We start from the raw sequence: 22,386 nt of genomic DNA, 5'->3' as shown, positions 1-22,386 counted from the left end.
TAATTCTTAAATAAAAGTCACTTGAAATTAATGAGAACAATCTCAATTATATCCCAATCAAAAGGAAAAAAGAGAACAGAATCTATCTGTACATTATTAGCTCACTGGAAAAAGAAGGTAAAGTCTTTTGAATATTTACTTGAGTCCGATACTCTGAGAAATTTCTTATATGTCTAATTTATTTTAATTTTCCCAGTCATCCAAAGAGTTGGATATTACTTTTTACTTCTCAGCGAATGAAATTGAGTCTTAAAAAGATGGTGACACTTGGAACCAACTTCATATATTTTGTAAATATCAGAGCTGAACATCATCTGAGGTCAATCCAATGCATAAACCACACTAGACTACTTAGGAGAATATTGGTTTTAACTAGTTTCAAGGGGAAATATAGCCTAAATAATACTGAATGAGAAAAACATGAGAAGAATTTTGTCTGGTTATTGGCTGACTTGTATTCTTAGGGGCCTTCACTCATTCATTCTATCATTTATTAAATATTTATTTAAGCTCAACTTACATGACAGCCCTTATTGAAATCACTTGTAATAACTTATATGACAGCCCTTATTGTATTCACTAATATTAGGGCTGTCAGAGAGAAGATCCATACTTTCATGGAGCCTGTTACAACCTGCCACACAGTGGATAATTAAAACTAGTATACATCTTTTCTACTCGTCAAGTGGTTCTCAACCTGGGGTGATTTTTCACCCCAGCAAATGTTTGTTAATATCTAGAGATACTTTGGAGTGTCACAACTAGGGCATGCTACCATGTCTTAAGTGTTGAGGCCAGTGTATAGGTCCATTCAGGGTGCCATCAGAAAATATCATAAACAGAGTGGCTTACAAACAGGAAATGATCATTTCTCATAGATTTAAACATCCAAAAGCATGACATTGGCAGGTTTGGTGTCTGATGAAACCTCACTTCCTAGATGACTGTCTCTTCACTGTAACCTCACATGGTGGAAAGGGGAAGAGATTTCCTTAGGGTTTCTTTTATAAAAACACTAATCCCGTTTTTGAAGGCTTCATGCTTATGACCTAAGCACCTTCCAAAAGCCCCATTTCTTAATGCCATAATGCTGGCATTAGGGTTCAACGTATGAATTTGGGCAGGACACAGACATGCAATACATGGCAGCCAGGCAGCCAGGGATGCTCCTAAATATCTCACAATATACAGAAAATTTCTTTTCCTTCCACACACACACACATTCATTATATGATCCAAAATGTTAACAGTGCCAAGCTTGGGAAACCCTGTTCTTGATAGAGATGAAAGTACCTTCTATTTTTGAGTGTGTGTGTATTAGTTTCCTATTTGCTGCCAAATCAAATTACCACAAAGAGAGGTTTAAAACAACACTAATTTATCCCATAATTATAGGTTAGATGTCCAATATAAATCTTTCTTAGTGAAAACTGAGGTGTTGGTAGAATTATGTTTTTTTCCGGAGTCTCTAATAGACAATCCATTTCCTTTCCTCTTCCAGCCTCCAGAGGGTCCTCATATTTATTTGCTCATGATTCTCTTCCTCTGTCTTTAAAGCCAGAAAGGGTAGCTTGAGTATTTCTTACATTCCATTACTGTGACCCATTTCCACAATCATATCTCCCTTTGATTCTCTTCTTCTGCCTCCCTTTTTCACTTTTAAGTACTTATGTGATATCCTTGGGTCCATCTGGATAATCTAAAATAATGTCCCTATTTTAAGGTCAGCTGCTTTGCAATGTTAGTTCTCCTTTGAGTCATGGTCATCTTTGGGGACTGTTATTCTGCTTATACAAAGAAGGATGCATGTGAAATTTTTAGCAAAGTTATTTGTACCTAGGAGGTATTGAATGAAAGTGAACTGCCCAAGGGATTAAAAAAATAAAATTAAACTGACTTAATCCTAGATGTCGTTTTAAAATAGACTACCTTTAAAAGGTAAGGTCCTAAGCCTAGGAAAAGAGCATACATATGTTAGCTCTGCACTGACAACAAGTTCTTCCTCAAATCTTCAACATGCTGTTTTAAAACACATCTTCACATTCACTTGTTCAAATCAAAATCTGAAAGAATAAGTGAAATACCTGAGAGGAAATTCTAATGGTGGTATGCTTAACCCATTAAAATGATAGCCTCTTACTTCTGTTTAGCATTAGGAACCCTTGCCTACAATATTAGTTGTGACTTTGTCCCATACAAAGTGTATTTGTATTCTCAAAATAACATTGCTAATATATATATAGTAAAATACTGGTATCCCATTTAAATATTATATTTTTACTGCGACATGCAATCACTATTCTGCATTTGTGAAAACATGGGGATTAGCAGCGGATAAGGATGCTATGACCTGGAATAAAAATAAGCAACCTAAGTCATAACTGCCTAACTAATCCTTTTAATTTAAAAATTTTCCTGTTATGTCAGCATTCTTGGTGTTATGCCCTAAAGACAGCATCAATACATTAAATCACAGCTTAAGCAAAGTGATTAGCATAAAGGCAGGGAGAAAGAAGTACATACACATATACAACCAATACATTTCTGCTGAGTCCCTAATATTTGTCAGGAACTGTTCTGGATGTTTGGGAGTCAAAAGGGATTAAGACCCAGTCCTCACCCACAAAGAGTAACTGAGGTTCTTATTTGGATAACTTTAGTGATTCCATGAGCATTTTGCTCACATAAAGAAGTCTATAAAATGTAGAGGGTATGTAAAATTTTTCTCGAGACCAGGTCTGCAAATTTTAAAATGGGTCAGTGACTGCAAAATGTTTAAGAACCATTGGTTTAGATGCAAACTGGCTTCCTCGGTGGCTCAGCAGTAAAGAAGCTGCCTGCAATGCAAGAGACACAGGAGATACTGGTTCAGTCCTTGGCTTGGGAAAATTCCCTGGAGGAAGAAATGGCAACCCACTCCAGTATTCTTGCTGGAGAGGAGCCTGGCAGGTTATAGTCCTAGGGTGGCAAAGACTGAGCACACATGCACTCTTAATGTGGGTTAGACATCTGACAGCTGAGTTGAGACACATGAGCCACCTTTCCTGTGTCTATCTTCTGCTCTTATTAGGTAACTAAAGGACTGCTGAAGGAATGGGAAGGAAGTGGTGCAGGTCAGGACACAGAGTGACTTGCGGTGCAGGTCAGAGAGGCATTAGGACACAGAGCGACTCGTATCCTGCATATTGAACTTTACCATTAGTCTTAATTATATCTCTTTAACTCTTGACACTATACATAATTAATTCTTATTGTTCTTCTACAAATCATATGATAAACAATATCATTAGTAGATTCAAAATTTATCCTCTGCTAAATTTTTATCTTTATAAGTTATAAAGGTTATAAGTGCTATTTTATTCAGAATTTAGTTACTAAAAACAGCAAAACCCTAATTGTCTTTGTAGTAATTTCTTGACTATACACATACTTTGGAGAAGAAAACAGTAAATTTATTTCATAGACCAAATCCTATTGAAATGACTTCCTAGGAGAACACAAATTATTTCACCAGACTAAGAGTTTATTTGCAGGGTTTCTCAAAATAAGTGGACCAGCTAAAGCTTGGTAATCTTTTATTTATAAAGAGATTTTCATACTGATGGTGTACACTGCATTGGGATTTGACATGTATTATTTACACAGTTTATTTTTTTTTTTTAGGGAAAAATAAAGATACCAAGATAGGCAACAAATGTAACTGTTCTGAATTATAACACAAAATCAAACAATTAATACCAATAAAATAAAAATATGATAAGTCTGAGACTTGAGATACTTATCAAACTATGTACTTCAAGAACCAGAATGACTATCCATCAATCTCTGAAGGGACTTTCAATGGGCAGCAAATCTTGCTTAAAGGGTTATCTATTTTAAAACAGTTTCAAATTGCATTTTGAACTCTTTATTACCCAAAATGGAAATACAGCTTTACTCAGTATCAAAATGAGTGATAAATATTGTTCCTCTTCTACACACCCCATTCTCAGGTATCCTTTTAGTTAATATTTGCCAAAATGATTTAAAACTTAAAGCTTAGAAGAGAAGGACAAAGCCAGAATTGCTCCCCAACAACACTGACTGCAAACTGTAAAACTCTTTGCATTTCTTTTCCCACTTCTACACCCTCCAAAAAAATTATCCAAGTCATGAGTAGATCAGAGGTATTGGAGTAGAACCTTCCTTGCTGGCACAATTCACTAGTAACAAAGAGGCTAATTTAAATTTTGACACTGTTCCCCTTATTGTTACCAAATCAGAAATTTTAGCAGTAGTTTTCATAAAATTCCTTCTATAGAAAAATGGCGTGGTTTAGTCAACAGCATGAAATATCTATCAATATTTTTTTTGCTCTTTCTCATTTCTCTCATTTACTAATGACAACATATTGAAAGTTTATAAGAAAATATTACCAAATTATTCATTTCCTCCATGTAGAATTTTGGATTTTTACACAGTTTTGATAAATAATGTTTTTTAATACAAGATTTTATATTAAACTATATATATATATATATATATATATATAAAACTATATACTAACTTTTGGTTAGAATATATGACCACTACATTTAAAGAGATAATTTTTTTTCAAAGGAAAGTACTATTTATTGAAATCTACCCTCTCTTTCTGCTACTGTTTTTATCTCAACTGCAGAAAAGTCATGGCCAATAATTTTTTCTAAAGACTATAAAATAAAAAGAATATTCAGAACAGATAAAAATGTTTATTCTAGAAAAAGTACCAATATTCAAATAAGAATTTCACTAAAAATTAGTTCAAGGAAACTTATTTCTTATGATCCTTAGTACCTACATCAATAACCTATTCAATATCAATACACTCACAAGTAAAAGTGAAGTTATGATTTTCTTGAAGCCAGCCTGATATGCACTGCCAGGTAACCATAGCATTTCTAGCCAGATTGAAATATCTGAAAAGAAAAATGAAACAGTCTACCTGAAAAGTGCATGAATTTAAAAATTGTATGCATGATTTTACTGTGTAAAAAGGTCTAGCTCATATAAGTCAATATGAGTGGACCTGAGCTTTTCTGTGCAGGTACATTTGAGTGAATAATTTTGCTGAAGTCTAGATCACAAGTGATACCTGAAAGATTTCTTTTTCCCAGTTTCACAAATTAGGCATATTTTTTCCTAAAATCTTTAGAAAAGATTTTAGAAAATCTTTAGAAAAACCCCAAACCATTATCTTTCTGGACATCAATACTACTTAATATCTTATGGTGTGGCATGCTAAGTCACTTCAGTTGTGTCCTACTCTTTGGGACCCCAGGGCCTGCAACCCCTCAGGCTCCTCTGTTCATGGCATTCTCTAGGCAAGAATCCTGGAGTATTCCATGCCCTCCTCAGGGGCTCTTCCCAACCCAGGGATGGAACCAGAGTTTCATTATGTTTCCTGCATTGGCAGGCAGGTCCTTTTACCATTAGTGCCACCAGTAACTACTATTACTACCTTATATATTAACATATTATCAGAGGAAATGTTTCTGTTAGGTAGTTAGAATAGGAAAAAGGAGTACAAAATAGCAGTGGCTAAAAGACAAGGAAGGGGAAAGCCTACAAAAATAGAACAAAGGAAAGTCCTAGGACCAGAGTGAGGACCTCAGGTAGAACAAACAGCACCCCTGGCTAGCCCAATTTACATAGGGCAGGCCCAGGGGAGAGGAGAAAAAACATATAAAGGAGGAGCCAAAGGGCCAGGGCTCTCTCTCTTCTTTTCGTGTCTTTTGGGTTGGCATGCCCTCACACCTCGAGGATGTATTTTCCTTTATTTTCTAAATAAAACTGAGCTATAACATGGAGCTGTAACACTGATCTGTCTGAGAGCTGAGACACAGTCTGTCCGAGAGCAGTGACACGCCAAGGGCTTTAACATCCAAATTTTTGTTGTGACAAGACATACTGAGGAAATTACACACTCCCCTGACATTTCCACTGGACAAAACCCTTAGGAAATACAACAATCCTATTAACTAATGGGGCATAAGCTCCAAAATACTTACAAATGATTTTCTTCCTAAATGAAAATCTGTATATTTTAGACCAACATAAAATAGAAAAATGGGGGGAGTTTAGGTAAGGCTCCACTGTTACTAGTAAATCACTGTGGGAAAAATCTGTAAGAACTAATACAACTTTATTTATATCATTTTTTTATAACTGAACTTTGAGCCAGTGGTTGGTATTCAGATATTGACTAGTTTGCATTAATTCAGTGCATTTTGCCTTCCACAGGATCTTTACCATAGTGTGAATTGGGGTAACATATTCCCTGGTGGTTCAGTGGTAAAAATCTCATCTGCAATACAGGAGATGTAGAATTCATGGGTTTGATCCCTGGTTGGGAAGATCCCATGGAGGAGGAAAAGGCAACTCACTCCAGTTCATGGGACAACCCTATAGAGAAAGGAGTCTGGCAGGCTACAGTCCATGAGGTCACAAAGAGTTAGACATGAGTGAGCATGCACGAACGAATTGGGGTAAGCAAAAAAATGATTTATGGTAGAATAGGTAGTAATTCCTTACAGAGGGAATGAGAATGAGTATGTACACACCTAACCTTGTAACTGTGATCTCAATTATTTGATAGCACTCATAACATAATTTTAGAGAGTAAATGATTAATATTTTCTCATAAGCAGATGATACATATATACATATATAATTATCACATATAAGGTGGTCTTATAAATTTATCTCTGTTACAAATTAATGAAATAAAGCTACAGATCCTATATAAAAACTAAGGTCATTTTTTGGAGATTATTTTCCCCCTAAAAACAAACAAACAAAAAAACCCCAAAAGTGAGCTTGTAAATTCGGACAACAGATTTGTGGTTGGGAAGAGGAAGGCAAAGCAAGTGACTGGGATTAAAAAGTACAAATTTTCAGCTCTAAAATAAATAAGCCATGGAGATATAATGTTCCACATGTTGACAATTGGAGGAGGTTATGGAAAGGGCATGCATGACAACAGGCTGACCCTTGAGCTGGACTTAGGCAATCTGAGACTCCTCTCCCTTTCCCCTGTCAGTTCTGCTCACTGTTTGCACTACTAGCAGCCATTTCAAGGACTCAGCATTAAGAGAGCAATGTGTTTTTAGAACCATCTGGTCTGAAAACCGGAGAAGGCAATGGCACCCCACTCCAGTACTCTTGCCTGGAAAATCCCATGGATGGAGGAGCCTGGTAGGCTGCAGTCCATGGGGTCTCGAAGAGTAGGACATGACTGAGCAACTTCACTTTCACTTTTCCCTTTTCACTTTCATGCAGTGGAGAAGGAAATGGCAACCCACTCCAGTGTTCTTGCCTGGAGAATCCCAGGGATGGGGGAGCCTGGGAGGCTGCCGTTGATGGGGTCGCACAGAGTCGGACACAACTGAAGCGACTTAGCAGCAGCAGGACTGAAAACATGCCTGAACTCTCTTAAGGGCTCAATATAAACTTTTAAGATTCTTCCAAGTAGGTATGGAGGTCCACTCATCTTATGATCACTCAAGACTAGCCTCATATGTAAGTTTCCTTGTTTCTTAAATCTGCCCCCTACTAATCTCAACTGGTCTCAATCTGAACTGGTCTGCCTCTTTCTCAGGTTTCTTCTTGCCCTTTGTGTATGGGTACCAGTTTTGGATTTTAGCAGAGGAACTCTAACTGATCTTGCTCCTCTTTCTGTGTTGGGTGCTAAAATTCTTAGAACTAAAATTTTTACCAACTCCTAAAATATATAAAGAAATCATAGTACAAATTTCATGATTCAACCTCATATATGATTATATCCTATTCTTCTTACCTTATCTTTCGCTTCTGATTTATCCTATTCACCTTGGTGTACTAAATACTTTCTATAAGCCATTTTTAATTCCAATCCAATGTAAAATAGAATGCTAATAATAAATGATATTTGAACGTGCTGTCTTTTGACATTACAAAGATTTTCTTTAAACAATGACTAAGCTAGAGGCAAGGATCTAACATGGTCATAGTTAAGGATCTTTGAGTTGAAAGAGGATGGAATTTACAACTAGGATATATATTAGAGAGTATTCTTGTAATAAATTGCTGGAGAAGAAAGAAAAGGGAAGATTGAACAGAGCAAGAAGTTGAGCTGTGGTAGATACTGTTCAATGGCTTCAGCTGCTCTAGAGCCAAAATGGCCCATCAGTTATCTAACTGGACAGGAGAGAGGTTTTTATAACCCCTGCTTTCATTAGTCATTAGTCATTGCTGCTCCAGGTAGAACTTAATCTTTCCTCTCTATGTTGTTGTTCAGTCTCTAACTCATGTCTGACTTTTTGTGACCCCATGGAATGTAACACGCCAAGATTCCCTGTCTCTCACTCCTGGAGTTTGCTCAAGTTCATGGCCACTGAGTACGTGATACTGTTCAACCATCTCATTCTCTGCCGCTCCCCTCTCCTTTTGCTTTCAATATTTCCAAGCATCAGGGTCTCTTCCAACGAGTTGGCTCTTCAAGTCAAATGGCTAAAGTATTGGAGCTTCAGCTTTGGTACTTCCAATGAATATTCAGGATTGATTTCTTTAGAATTGATTGATTTGATCTCCTTGCAGTCCAAGGGATTCTCAAGAGTCTTCTCCAGCACTGCAATTCAAAAGCATTAATTCTTTGGCACTCAGCCTTTTTTATGGTCCAACTCTCACACCCGTACATGACTACTAGAAAAATCATAGCTCTGACTATACAGACCTCTGTTGGCAAAGTGATGTCTCTGCATTTGAATATGCTGTCTAGATTTGTCATAGCTTTCCTTCCAAGGAGCAAATGTCTTTCAATTTCATGACTGCAGTCACCATCTACAGTGATTTTGGGGCACAAGAAAATAAAGTCTGTCACTGTTTCCATTGTTTCCCCATCTATTTGCCAGAAAGTGATGGGATTGGATGCTATGATCTTAGTTTTTTGAATATTGTGTTCTAATCCAACTTTCTCACTCTCCTCTTTCACCCTATCAAGAGGCTCTTTAGTTCCTCTTCACTTTCTGTCATTAGCATGGTATCTTTTCCCCTCAGTCTTGATTCCAGCTTGTGATTCAACCAGCCAAGCATTTCACATGATTTACTCTGCATATAAATTAAAATTCAGGGTGACAACATACAGCCTTGTTCTCCTTTCCTAATTTTGAACCAGTAAGTTATTCTGTGTCTGGTTCTAAGTGCTGCTTCTTGACCTGCACACAGGTTTCTCAGGGGATGGGTAAGGTGGTCTGGTATTCCCATCTCTTTATGAATTTTTCCATAGATTGTTGTGATCCACAGAGTCAAAGGCTTTAGTATAGACAAAGAAGTAGAAGTAGATTTTTTTTTCTGGAATTCCCTTGCCTTTTTTATGATCCAACAGATACTGATTAACAATTTGATCTCTGGTTCCTCTGCCTTTTTAAAATCCAGCTTGTACATCTGAAATTTTCAGTTCACATACTGTTGAAGCCAAGCTTGAAGGATTTTGAGCATAACATTACTAGCATGTGAAAGGCGTGCAATTGTACAATAGTTTGAGCATTCTTTGACATTTTCCTTCTTTAGGACTGGAATTAAAACTGACCTTTTCCAGTTCTGTGAGACATTATTTTGCTTACATGCTTGAGTGCTGGTCAAAACTTCTTCTACTCTGCCTAGAGAAAACCTAGAGTATATCTCCCTGAAAGGGCACAAGTTGAATGATAAATGTTCCATATATTGTGTGTGTGTGAATGCATGCGTGTCTTAAAACAACACACATTTGTTATTTCCATTTCTATCCTAGAACGTTCTAACTGCTCAGAGTCTCACCAGGCAGTAGCAGGGTGTTGGCTGCGACTGCTGTAAATATATTTACTTATTATACAATATCTTTAGGTGTCTTATTTTGTGCTGTATACAACCTAGATTCTAGATGCAGACTGTAGTAGAAACCATTGTGTTATATGGGTTTCCCTGGTGGCTCAGAAAGTAATGAATCCACCCACAATGCAAGAGACTTGGATTTGATCCCTGGGTTGGAAGATCCCCTGGAGGACGGCATGGCAACCCATTGCTGTATTCTTGCCTGTAGAATTCCATTGACAGAGAAATCAAGCCGGCTGCAGTCCGTGCAGTGGCAAAGAGTTGGACATGATTGAGCAACTAACACTAACTGTGTTCTATATTTGAATAGGAAGCATTTAAATTTTATGTTTATCATGACAGTATTGTGGTAGAGATCTCCCTTCATAATAAGTATTCAAGTCATATATATTCTTATACTCATGAACAATAAAAACTGCTCTTAGTAAATGCTATATGAAATGGTTTGAATTTCTGGACAAATAAGTAACTTGATTTAACAGCATTAAATATGGGCAATGAAAAATTTATTTTCTTACTACATCTATCAGCCAATTTCCATCCCCATGAAGCAAAATTCCAATATACCACACTGTTCAAATTCCATGAGTACATACATTGTTCAGCTCAATTGGTGAAAGAAAACATGGAGATAACTAAAGCACTAAAGTAAAGTGTTAGTCACTCAGTCATGTCTGACTCTATGTGACCCCATTGACTGTAGCCCACCAGGTTCCTCTGTCCATGGTATTCTCCAGGCAAGAATCCATGAGTGGGTTGCCATTACCTTCTCTAGGGGATTTTTCCAACCCAGGGATTGAACCTGGGTCTCCTGCATTGCAGGCAGATTCTTTGCCATCTGAGCCACCAAGGAAGTCCCAAATAAAATACACTTAGTACAGTAAGTATTAGAAGGTGCTACTATGTAAAAATCACTTTGCATAGTTCTCAATACAAGTGTTATACAAGTGTTATGATTTTTTTTTCATTTTTTTAACTTAACTATTTCTCTTTCAAATCAAAAGCTAATAATCACAGCGGATTTTTTCCCCCTGTCATTTGTCTTTTTGGTTTTGATTAGAATTGATTTTGATTTTCTGATCTGAGTCCACTTTCTTCAAATGAGAAAACTTTTAGAGAGTCTTTCAAGAGCAATCATAGGTTTGGAATCCAGGTTTTCCAACTCCTACTCCAGTGTCTTTTCTCTCCTATTATTCGATTTATTGATATTAATATCTCTGAGAAACCAATAATATCAACAAATATCCCATGCACAGTCTGTGTTGACAAGATATCTTTTTTATTCAGTTCAGTCACTCAGTCATGTCTGACTCTTTGCGACCTCATGAATTGCAGCACACCAGGCCTCCCTGTCCATCACCAACTCCCGGAGTTCACTCAAACTCACGTCCATTGAGTCAGTGATGCCATTCAGCCATCTCACCCTCTGTCGTCCCCTTCTCCTCCCGCCCCCAATCCCTCCCAACATCAGAGTCTTTTCCAATGAGTCAATTCCTCACATGAGGTGGCCAAAGTACTGGAGTGTCAGCTTTAGTATCATTCCTTCCAAAGAACACCCAGGGCTGATCTCCTTCAGAATGGACTGGTTGGATCTCCTTGCAGTCCAAGGGACTCTCAAGAGTCTTCTGCAACACCACAGTTCAAAAGCATAAATCCTTTTTATTACCCCATTTCTAAAATGACTTTTAAAAACCAGCTCCCTTGAGTACATAGCTTCAACAATTAAAGATGAGCTTTGTTTTTACCAGCCAAGGTGTGTTTGACATCAGTGATGAATAAATAGCCTTCTCTTACTTGTTAACATTTCCTACCTTGCTCATCCAAGGCTTGACAAATTATTAGGTAAAGAACATACACTTTAAAACTATCCAAATACATCTGAGTATCAAACTAACAAATTTAGAGACTGAAGAGATGTGCACATCAGTTTATTTCTGTTTTCAGTGAAGAAATATAGCTTAAGTGGGGTTTGACTTTTTGTGACATTTATTTAGTTCTTGAAATTGACTGACAAGCCTACTAATTTGTTCCTTGAACTTTATTAATGTAATTGGAAAACTGCCCACATGTCAATCAACTTCTAATAAGTAATTAGGTTCATAAATACTGTAAAATTATTAGCTTTTAATTTGACCCAACCACATATGTCAAAACAGTAACACTAATTTTATTTTTCTAGAGGAACAAAATATAGTGATAAAAATTTAGTAAGTACATTTGTAAAATGCTCCTCCTAAAATGATGTTCAAAAGTTTACATGGCCAGCAAAAAATAGTGCTGGAGTAAGGTATATAACAATTTCAATACTACTGAACAATATACATAATGTAAAATTATGAAGAAATTCTATGAAAATTGAGCATACACATGTATATATATAAATATATAAATTTTGCACCATACATACATATTTATAGTCTAGTTGCAAAATGTGGGCCTAATATGGAATAAGAGAGAATGAAGAAAAGGAAGGAGAGATATTTTTAGCGTTCAGAAATATATCATTTAAATATACAAGAAGTAAAATGTCTATATCTTAAGTGATTCAAATATTACTGTCAAAGTATACTTTTCCTTACATTATAAATTATTTCGTATAGTGTTTGAACTAGAAACTTAAGTCAAAAGGCACTGAACAAAACAAGAGAACAAGAATCATCTTGGATAACTGAAGAAATGTGCCTTTGACTTGTAACTTCATGTCATTTTTTGAAACTGGAAAAACCACTGCCCTCTGGAATCTCTGGATAATCTTTGGATAAAAATTGACTTTGGTGAAAATTTTATTATTTTCTCATATGATTTTAAATAAAAAACACCAAAAAGTCTTCAATGATTTGTAATAAGAAAAACCACTGAGGAAATTCACTGACTTACCCTTCAGTGTATACTTTTCTTGTTAAAGCTAATTGTTTAATAAGTTTAATCATCACAAAGTTAAACTATTTACTAATAATTGAAGCTGTGCTTGAATCCACTTTTACCCTTATGTGATGAAATAGTAAAGTTGTAAAATAACAATCTTTTCTGAATGTAAGCCATGTGACATAAATACTTACTGTTGATTTTTGAAGAGTAAACTAAAAAATAATACCAGTAACTTGCTCATTCAGCTTTCCTGACAGGAATAAAACAGGCATTCACTGGCACTACATTATCATATAATTTGTTATTAGTTTTACTTAGAAATACTGCAATATCATTTTCAGTTCCATAGTATTCTATTTTTATGCATCCAGTACATGATTAATATATACAGCACAAGGAAACAATGCAAAAGGGTAAAAGCATTTTAATTACATTTTCCATGAAAAGTAACGTGTTGAGGGTAAATATGCTCTTACATTTTAGCATGCAAGTTAAAGAAAATAATTTGCTGATTCTGTTTATATTTGGATATTGTAAGTTAGCTATGATTTATGATCTACTGGATGTAAATCAAAAATAAAACATTGTGAACCATATTTTTCCAACCACTCTATATTTAATTAAAGTAATTCTAGAAGGGTGTTTCTCTTCATTGCAACTTGAATCAAAGTAAAAAGAAGCTGAATTGAGACAAAGTGTAGGAAAGCTTGAGGATTATTTTTAAAAAGTTACTAGTCATATTGCAAAAAGTTCTAAGTTTAATGTAGCCATCACAGGTTATCAAAAAATTATTGTAATGTATCAATCATGTATCTCAAAAATTTATTGAATGGGTGACTCATAGGAAGAAACAAAGTGAATCATATACAAAAGAATCATAATGTGGTGTTAATGGATAATTTTTTGATCTCCGTAAGTAGGGATTTGTATGCCTATAATAGCCATTATACTTAATGGAATCTAAGAACATAAATCCCTGAAAACAGTGACAACATATCTTTCAACATTGTCAGTTACCTCTTAGTCATTCTTATATCCAAATACCAAACATTTCTAAGCAGAGACCTTCACAATATAGCAGATATGGAAATGAGTACCTTGCACAGTCAGATGCACCTGCATTGTTCTTGGTGTATGTTGAGTCTGAACAGAACACGTGTACGGGCCATCATCTGTCACATCTACATTCTGTATCTGGAGGCTGTAGTCCCTTTTATTCAATGTTGAAATTGAAACTCGAGGATCCACTGACCACTTATCACCTCCCGCAAAAATAATACTTGACCGATTCAGCCAGGCACCCTTTGAAGCTCCATCTTCCAAATAACACCTGCAAATTACCAGAGATAGAACATTATTAATCAAAATGAAAATGAGAGACATTATCTTTGTTCTGAGTGTATCCATATGCTGAATTATGGCACTGCCGCAAATGCAAACATCAGACATAAACACAGGAGACATGAACATGTTGGTGCATTTTTCATCCTCAAAGCAAATATGAAACAATACCTTCGCACAGTTCAGTTTAGTTTTGTTTTTTTACATGTGTCTGCGTGTATGTGTATTTTAGTTCAAAGCCAGTCAAAATCTTTTTTTTATTCAGTCTGGAGGACAAGTACATTTAAATAAGGTTAAATTAGTTCAAATAACAATTTCAACACAAAACACATTTCTTTCTTTGAAATTATAAGAAGTAGAATAGGTTCATTAGCTAGCCTGATTTAACCTAACCCAATTCTGTATATAATGTACCAGATGCATAAAACACAAAATGGTACCATATATGTTTATTTTTAAAATTATCTGCATTTGCAGAGCAGTAGACCTGTACACCAAAACTATAAACTGCTTTTTACTAGTAATTTTGGTGCTGTAATTAAATGTAGCAAGGCTAATATAATACTTTTAGTAGTAAATTCTTGCCATCTTTTCAATAAACTGATCAACAGTTTTTCCAGAAAGCATTCTTTTATCCAACAATACTTACAGAGCACCTACTATTCAAGGGACATTGCCTTTGCTCTCCAAAACTTTCAGTCTACTAAGGAAGACAATCTAATTAAGTCAACCAATGAATAAAGCACAGAAAGAATACTTTTATTAAATCAGATGCAAGACACATGAGAAACAAAAGAGGGGTACTTGACATAGAAAGGTTGTTACGAGTATAGAAAATGCCCAAGATAAGGAGATGAATAGTGGAAGATGTGATGTTCTAGACAGAAGTGCAATATGTGGATAATACCAGGGAAAGGTGAAAGAGGAGAGCCAAGCATTTCAAGCAAGTAGAAAGTCTGGAATATAAGCTAGGAGGGATGAGAGATAAAATTGAAAAGGTAAACTAGATGTAAGTGATAATAGAAAGCATGATGATTATTAGTAGATTTTAAGGCTAAATCTGAAGTCATTTATTCAGAGTTGTAATTCTATAACAAAATTCAAAAATATAGCTTTGCATCCACCAGACATCAGGCATGCCAAGATTTGAAACAGAAGGCTGTAGTCACATATCAGTGATTTTGCTGAGGCCTGGAATTCTAAATTTTATCTTGAAAACACTGTGATACAAATTAAAGACTGGTTCTCTTAAATGAGTACAAAGCACAGCTACAGAGTCAAAATACACATACAAGCAAATAGTTTGACAGCATTTCTACAGAACACCTTAGGGGATTGAAGGCAGCATTTTGAGATTGGTACAAAATGGCAAGTTGAAAACAACAGGGTAGACTACTGCCAAAGGTATCAAACTAATCAGTGGGTGAAAAAATAAGGAACAAGATACATTGCTGAATCTAATTTGCAGTCAGCTTCACCATCTACAGAATGCAAACTAGTAGAAGTCATACAGGTCACTGTTAATTGAAAAGCTTTTCCTGATGTATGTAATGAAGAAAATAAAACCCATTTTAATGACATAATTGAATAATTATAGTGTATTGTCATTTTTATAATATGCTGAAAGAAGCTACAGGGGACAGTTTCCAATTCACAAGATCACATGTGTATTGATATGAGTAGAACATGGAAACACCTTTACTAGGATTATGATAATTCCAATATCTACATTTAATATGTGGGTTCACCAAGTGTTTATTGCGTGACCTTTGCATTTGTGGCCTTCAAACTTTATCATATCTGGTGTTCCTAACAACACTGGGAGGTATAGATCACCATGCTCAATTTCATCATCAGAATAGAAATAGAATTTTTGAGTTAAATAACTTGCCCAAGCCACGTTGTTAGTGGGTGGCAAAGTTGAATTTGCAATCAAGTCTCTTATCTTCACATTCAATGTCCTTTCCACCATAATGAAGATCAAAGGCTTTTAAAATAGATTTCAGATATGGGAAGATTATTAGAATGTTGCAGAAATTACTGCAAGTAATTTCTTATTTACTGAATGTGACCAACTGCTTAACCTGTCCTATTTTAAAGGAAGCAGAAAACTAATTATCAATGGACATTTTACCATGAAAGTCTGATTTAGAACACTCCGTCTGGTATTTTCCTTTCCCTAGAGACAGCAGCAGTTTTACCTTTATTTGGGGGTGGGGGTATCAAGAAGACTACAAAAAGTAACTAGTATTTAGATATTAGGGGTTTCATAGATCTGATCAGAGTTATAATTCTTAGTCTTAGCATAAGCACTGCTCCTCTGTTGTTGTATGTCAGGGATATTCATAGAAGAATAACTTCTAACTTCTTCACTGAGAAAAACATGAAAAAAAGGATCCTTTATGTCTCCTTGGCTAAGATAATTATATTACATAAATTTTATTGACTCAAATCCAAAATTTTTCAAAACATATATTAGGAAGACCCTTTAATGAGACTCATGGTAAAAAAGCTGGTGTATCATTTCCTTGGATTTCTGTAGAACTGTGTCAGATTACTGAGGTAGAACCTAAATACCTCAAATTGCCATATATGGAATTTAACAAATTGGGAACAGCAACATTTAGGCATGACTTTCTATTTTATAAAATTATTATATATTTAGAAAGACTACAAGAGGATGAGATGGTTGGATGGCATCACCAACTCAATGGACATGAGTTTGAATAAGCTCCATGACTGGTGATGGACAGGAAAGCCTGGTGTGCTGTGGTCCACTGGGTCGCAAAGAGTCAGACATGACTCAGCAACTGAACTGAACTGAAGGTCAACTATAAGATGATTATGCAAAATGTATTACATAGGCATATACACATATGTCTCCTATCTTGCTCCTCTTTGTTCTCCACATCCACCCTATTTTTTTCCATTTATACAAAGAAATACTGCTTGATATGTATATGCTTTATTAAGAAGAAATTCTGGAAAGAAAGAAAGAGTTTAGGGTATGACAGAGGGTAATGGGAGGGTACAAGAAGGACAGATGTAATGAAAATTAAGTTTGTAATCTTTGGGCACCAAATTTTTTTTTCCCCCCTTTGGTTGAAGAACTCTAGTGATCTAAAGATATAATCTGTTGGAATCCTGGCTCATGCAGAATTTATAATTTAGCAAGTATGATAAATTACATTCATGATTTGCCATCATAAAGATTAGGAAGTGAAAATATAGTAATTAAATTGCTGTAATAATAAATTATTATATTATCTGAAGGTTTCTGGCTTCTGCCATTGACACCATTCTCCCCACAACAAACAGAATGAACTTCAGAATTTAAATGAAATCATCAACAATTCCTGAAATCAAGACTGCTTGGAGAAATATCAATAACCTCAGATACACAGATGACACCACCCTTATGTCAGAAAGCAAAGAGGAAATAAAGAACGTCTTGATAAAAATGAAAGAGGAGAGTGAAAAAACTGGCTTAAAATCCAACAATCAAAAAACTAAGATCATGACATTCGGTCCCATCACTTCATGGCAAATAGATGGGGAAACAATGGAAACAGTGACAGACTTTATTTTCTAGGCTCCAAAATCACTGCAGATGGTGACTCAGTTCAGTTCAGTCACTCAGTCATGTCCAGCTCTTTGAGACCGCATGGACTGCAGCACAGCCAAGCTTCCCTGTCCATCACCAACTCCCAGAGCTTACTCAAACTCATGTCCATCCAGTCAGTGATGCCATTCAACCATCTCATGCTCTGTCATCCCCCTTCTCCTCCTGACTTCAATCTTTCCCAGCATCAGGATCTTTTCCAATGAGTCAGTTCTTCATATCAGGTGGTCAGAGTGTTGGAGTTTCAGTTTCAGCATCAGTCCTTCCAATGAATATTCAGGAGTGATTTCCTTTAGGATGGACTGGTTGAATCTCCTGGTAGTTCAAGGGACTCTCAAAAGTATTCTTCAACACCACAGTTGAAAAGCATCAATTCTTCAGTGCTCAGCTTTCTTTATGGTCCAACTCTCACATCCATATATGACTACTGGAAAAACCATAGCTTTGACAAGATGGACCTTTGTTGGCAAAGTAATGTCTCTGCTTTTTAATATGCTGTTTTATAGGTCGGTCATACTTTTCTTCCAAGGACCAAGCATCTTTTAATTTCATGGCTGCAGGCACCATCTGCAGTGATTTTGAAGCCCACCAAAATAAAGTCTGTCAGTTTCTATTGTTTCCCCATATATGTGCCATGAATTAATGGGACTGGATGCCATGATCTTAGTTTTCTGAATGTTGACTTTTAAGCAAACTTTTTCACTCTCCTCTTTCACTTTCATCAAGGGGCTCTTTAGTTTTTCTTCGTTTTCTGCCACAAGGGTGGTGTCATCTGCATGTGAGGTTATTGACAGATGACTCTATGGTGACTGCAGCCATGAAGTTCAAAGATGCTTGCTCCTTGGAAGAAAAGCTGTGGCCAACCTAGACAGCATATTAAAAAGCAGAGACATTACTTAGCCAACAAAGGTCTGTGTAGTCAAAGCTATGGTTTTTCCAGTAGTCACGTATAGATGTGAGAGGTGGACCATTTAAAGAAAGCTGAGCACTGAAGAATTAATGCTTTTCAACTGTGGTGTTGGTTAAGACTCTTGAGAGTCCCTTGGTCTGCGAGGAGATCAAACCAGTCAGTCCTAAAGAAATCAGTCCTGAATATTCATTGGAAAGGCTGATGCTAAAGCTGAAGCTCCAATAATTTGGCTACATGATGCAAACTGACTCATTTGAAAAGACCCTGATGCTGGGAAAGATTGAAGGCAGGAAGAGAAGGGGACTACAGAGGATAATATGGTTTTATGGCATCACCGACTCAATAGACATGAGTCTGAGTGAGCTCTGGGAGTTGGTGATGGACAAGGAAGTCTGGAGTGCTGCAGTCTATGGGGTCGCAAAGAGTTGGGCACGAATGAGTGACTGAACTGATCAACAATTCCAAGTCTTTCTATTTCATTCATAAGTAAAACTCTAATCCTGATAGTGACCAACCATCCTACGTAATCTGACCACTTGATTCCTCCCTGACTATCAGTTCACAGTCTTTCCCATTTACTCTGCTCTAGACTCTGGGTCTCCAGCTATGCTTCCAATAAGTCATACATTCCCCTGCCCCAGGAAGTTGGTATTTCTGTTTCTTCTACCTGGAACTCTGTTCCTCCAGAGGTCTGCATAATGTATTCCCTATCTTTCTTAGGTCTCCAATGAATTACATAAAGTGTTAAATAACAAAAAATACCACTATTCCCAGCACTCCCATGAGACATATTACCTGTTTACTGGGTTATTATTTTCTGTCTCTCCCTGCTAAAAGTAAGATCCAGGAACTGTCCATTTAGCCACTTCTGTATATTCTAAGGCCCTATACATAATGGACAATAAATAGAAATACTTGTTGAGTGGATGAATGTGGGCAAAAATTAAGATGCTTTTAGAAGAAGAAATAATATGGTCAAGTGCATCAAAATTTCCAAAGTGCAACCTAGTTCAGAAAGAAAAGTCATGGACATATTTGACACTGAGTAATTAAACACAGATATTTGTGGCACAAACGATGACTGCTGTAAAATACAGAGAAAGGCCTAAGCAATTAAGTGTTTGGTGGGGAACTAAACTCAGCATTGAGTGAACAGAGTAAAGTGGTTGGTGGGGGTTAGAGGTCAGTTCATAACTACTTGAAATAAGAAAGATCCACAACATTTGTCTCTGTACTTGAGGAACCACTTTAAGCCAGTAAATATTCTGTTTAGTACTTACTGGGCACTTTGTTAGGCACTTTACATTTCATATTCTATTTAATCCTCACATAAACTTATGAGCCAGACACTATTATCTTCATTTTATCTACAAAGACATGAAGATACTGGGAAATTGTAACATGAACAAAGCCTATCAGCCTGCACTCTTAACCACAGTGATAGACTATACTATTCATTCTTAGAGTCAGACAGCAGCAAGGGTGAGGGGTTCTTCTGTTTCAGATGGAGGAATTAATATGTGAGGAATAAGTTGGTAAAACAAAGATGATCAGATCATTAATAGGGGAAAGATGAAGCAACAATTCTCAGGTTACAAACTTGGATCATTTTTCATCTCTGGACTTCCAAATAGAACATTTTAACAGCTAGTGATCTAGGATCCCTTTGAAGTCTAGACAATGAAATAATATGAATAAAAATGTTTAGCAATAAATATATCCTTTAATTGTGTATGACATGCATTTTCTTGAGAGCTTTTTTTTTTTTGCTCCACTTAAAAAATCTGCTAGACTACCTACTTTATAGGGACATGAGTGAAGCAGTTCTAAAAATACCCTCCTCAACATAAGCTGTGCTCACACCAAGCCAGTTATCATGACAAATACTTAAATTTTTTGTCAATCATCTGGATGTTTACATACACAGTTCCAAACATCTGGTTGTTGAAAAATTTATAGAAAATAACTTTAATAGTTCGTTTTGTTCAAGATTGTTTAAACCTAAACTTAAGATAGTTAATACTTTTCTAATAAAACAGACATTGCTGCATCTGAACTCTTTTAAGGAATTCCTTTATAAATGGCATTAGTACACATTGTGTTGTGCAGCTCTGCTCAGTCATGTCCAACTCTTTGAGACCCTATGGCCTGCCTCCTGCCAGGCTCCTTTGTCCATGGGAATTCTCCAGGCAAGAATACTGGAGTGGGTTATTTCCTCCTCCACCAGGGAATCTTCCCAACCCAGAGATCAAACCCCTGTCTCCTGTGTCTCCTACATTGGCAGGCAGATTCTTTACCATTGAGTCACCCAGTAAACCCATTAGTACACATTAGGCAAGTCCTTATTTTGGGGGGTATAAAGTCCCACTTGGTGAGGTGCTAGTTGAACGAAATGATGCTGGAATTATCCTAACAGACTCTGTGACGCTATCTCCTGTGTGATTAAATCTGAAAGGTAGACATCAGAGAGCTTAGTAGAAATGAGCATATTTGGGTTATTTATTTTTTTAAGTTGATTAAGAAATTAAGCCTGTGACTTCCAAAGGATGATTGTTTTTCCTTTCATCTATCTAATTCCCTGTAACATGTTCCCCAAACATAAGCCTTAGCACCATTTCCAGTACCCTACACAGCAGGATTTATTCAACTCAATAGAAAAAGACTAGCATTTCTCAAGACATGTTGATTAATGAAAGCTCCTATTAAAGGTACTAATTAATAAAAGAAAAGTATAATTTCCCTTGGATTCAAAGCTAAACTGTGTGCAAATGATATTCCTGTGAAGGGATTGGCCAGCTACCTTCACAGCTGTCTTTTCATTGTATCACAAAGTTCTAAATTTGACAGAAGAACGTTCAAAAGCACACAGAAAAAATAAAAAATTCAGAACCTCATACAACCTCCAAGCTAATTTTGCATACAAAAAGAGCTTTGATATCCTGGTTTCAAGCCCAAAATGAGGTAAGGAGAGTAAAGCAGAGATTAAACAGAACAGAACAAATTCTATCTCCTCAGCCACTTGCCTTTGTTTTTAAAGTGTTCTCTTAACGTGTTTCCTGCCAGTTATTCCTTAGATAGTATAATAGATATGGATATATATATATGAATAAGGATATAGATATAAATATACACATATATTTGTATAAGTATTTGTAAGTCATACAATTACATAATGTGCAATATTCCCTAGAAAATAATATTATATATAATATTATGATTGATGATATTTTGAGTTACCTTTTAATACTTCTGTGGCAGAAGGTACTCTGGTGCAGAAACACTTATTATCTTTTTGTTTTGTCATGTGTAGGGCATGTGTGACTTTGTCATGAGAAATCCACAGAATTAGCAATCTGTCCAAAGATCTTCTTTATTAAGTGAAGCACTCACACTTACAGATGGTGACAATTATATTTTAAAATATATTTAAAGAAATTTCTAAGTGATAAATGCACTTGTGCAGGAAACAATTCAATATTATTGTGTAGACAATAATATACTACTACCATTATGACCTGTCAGTTACTATTCTAAGCACATTATATCTACTTCTCTTTCAATCTTTACAACATCCGTTGTGATAGGTATCATCAAGTACTATCATTTTGTCCATTTTTAGAGAGAAGGACATGAGGTACAAATAAGTCGTGTAAGTTACAAATGATATGCTTATTGAAATTTGTAATGCATGGCATTAACTTTATTATGACATAATTTCATTTAACCTCCAGGAATAAGTATATAATATTAATGACATATGTACACTTATTTTTAGAAT

General features: G+C 35.9%; 1 protein-coding gene across 3 annotated transcripts in view; it reads right to left on the bottom strand.

The window, feature by feature from the left end:
• Positions 1 to 22,386, bottom strand: part of NEGR1 (neuronal growth regulator 1) — a 1,047,432-nt gene that overhangs the window by 594,735 nt on the left and 430,311 nt on the right. For all 3 annotated transcript variants that reach the window (XM_055585480.1, XM_055585481.1, XM_055585482.1), the window contains exon 2: positions 13,833 to 14,065. In XM_055585480.1, coding sequence (XP_055441455.1) covers positions 13,833 to 14,065 — 233 coding nt within the window. The remainder of the gene's footprint in view (positions 1 to 13,832; positions 14,066 to 22,386) is intronic.

The sequence above is a fragment of the Bubalus kerabau genome, chromosome 6 (genome assembly GCF_029407905.1).
Source record: "Bubalus kerabau isolate K-KA32 ecotype Philippines breed swamp buffalo chromosome 6, PCC_UOA_SB_1v2, whole genome shotgun sequence".
In the NCBI taxonomy this organism is placed as follows: Eukaryota; Metazoa; Chordata; class Mammalia; order Artiodactyla; family Bovidae; genus Bubalus; species Bubalus kerabau.
Note: the sequence above shows the minus strand (reverse complement) of the source record. Positions and strands in the feature narration are given on the sequence as shown.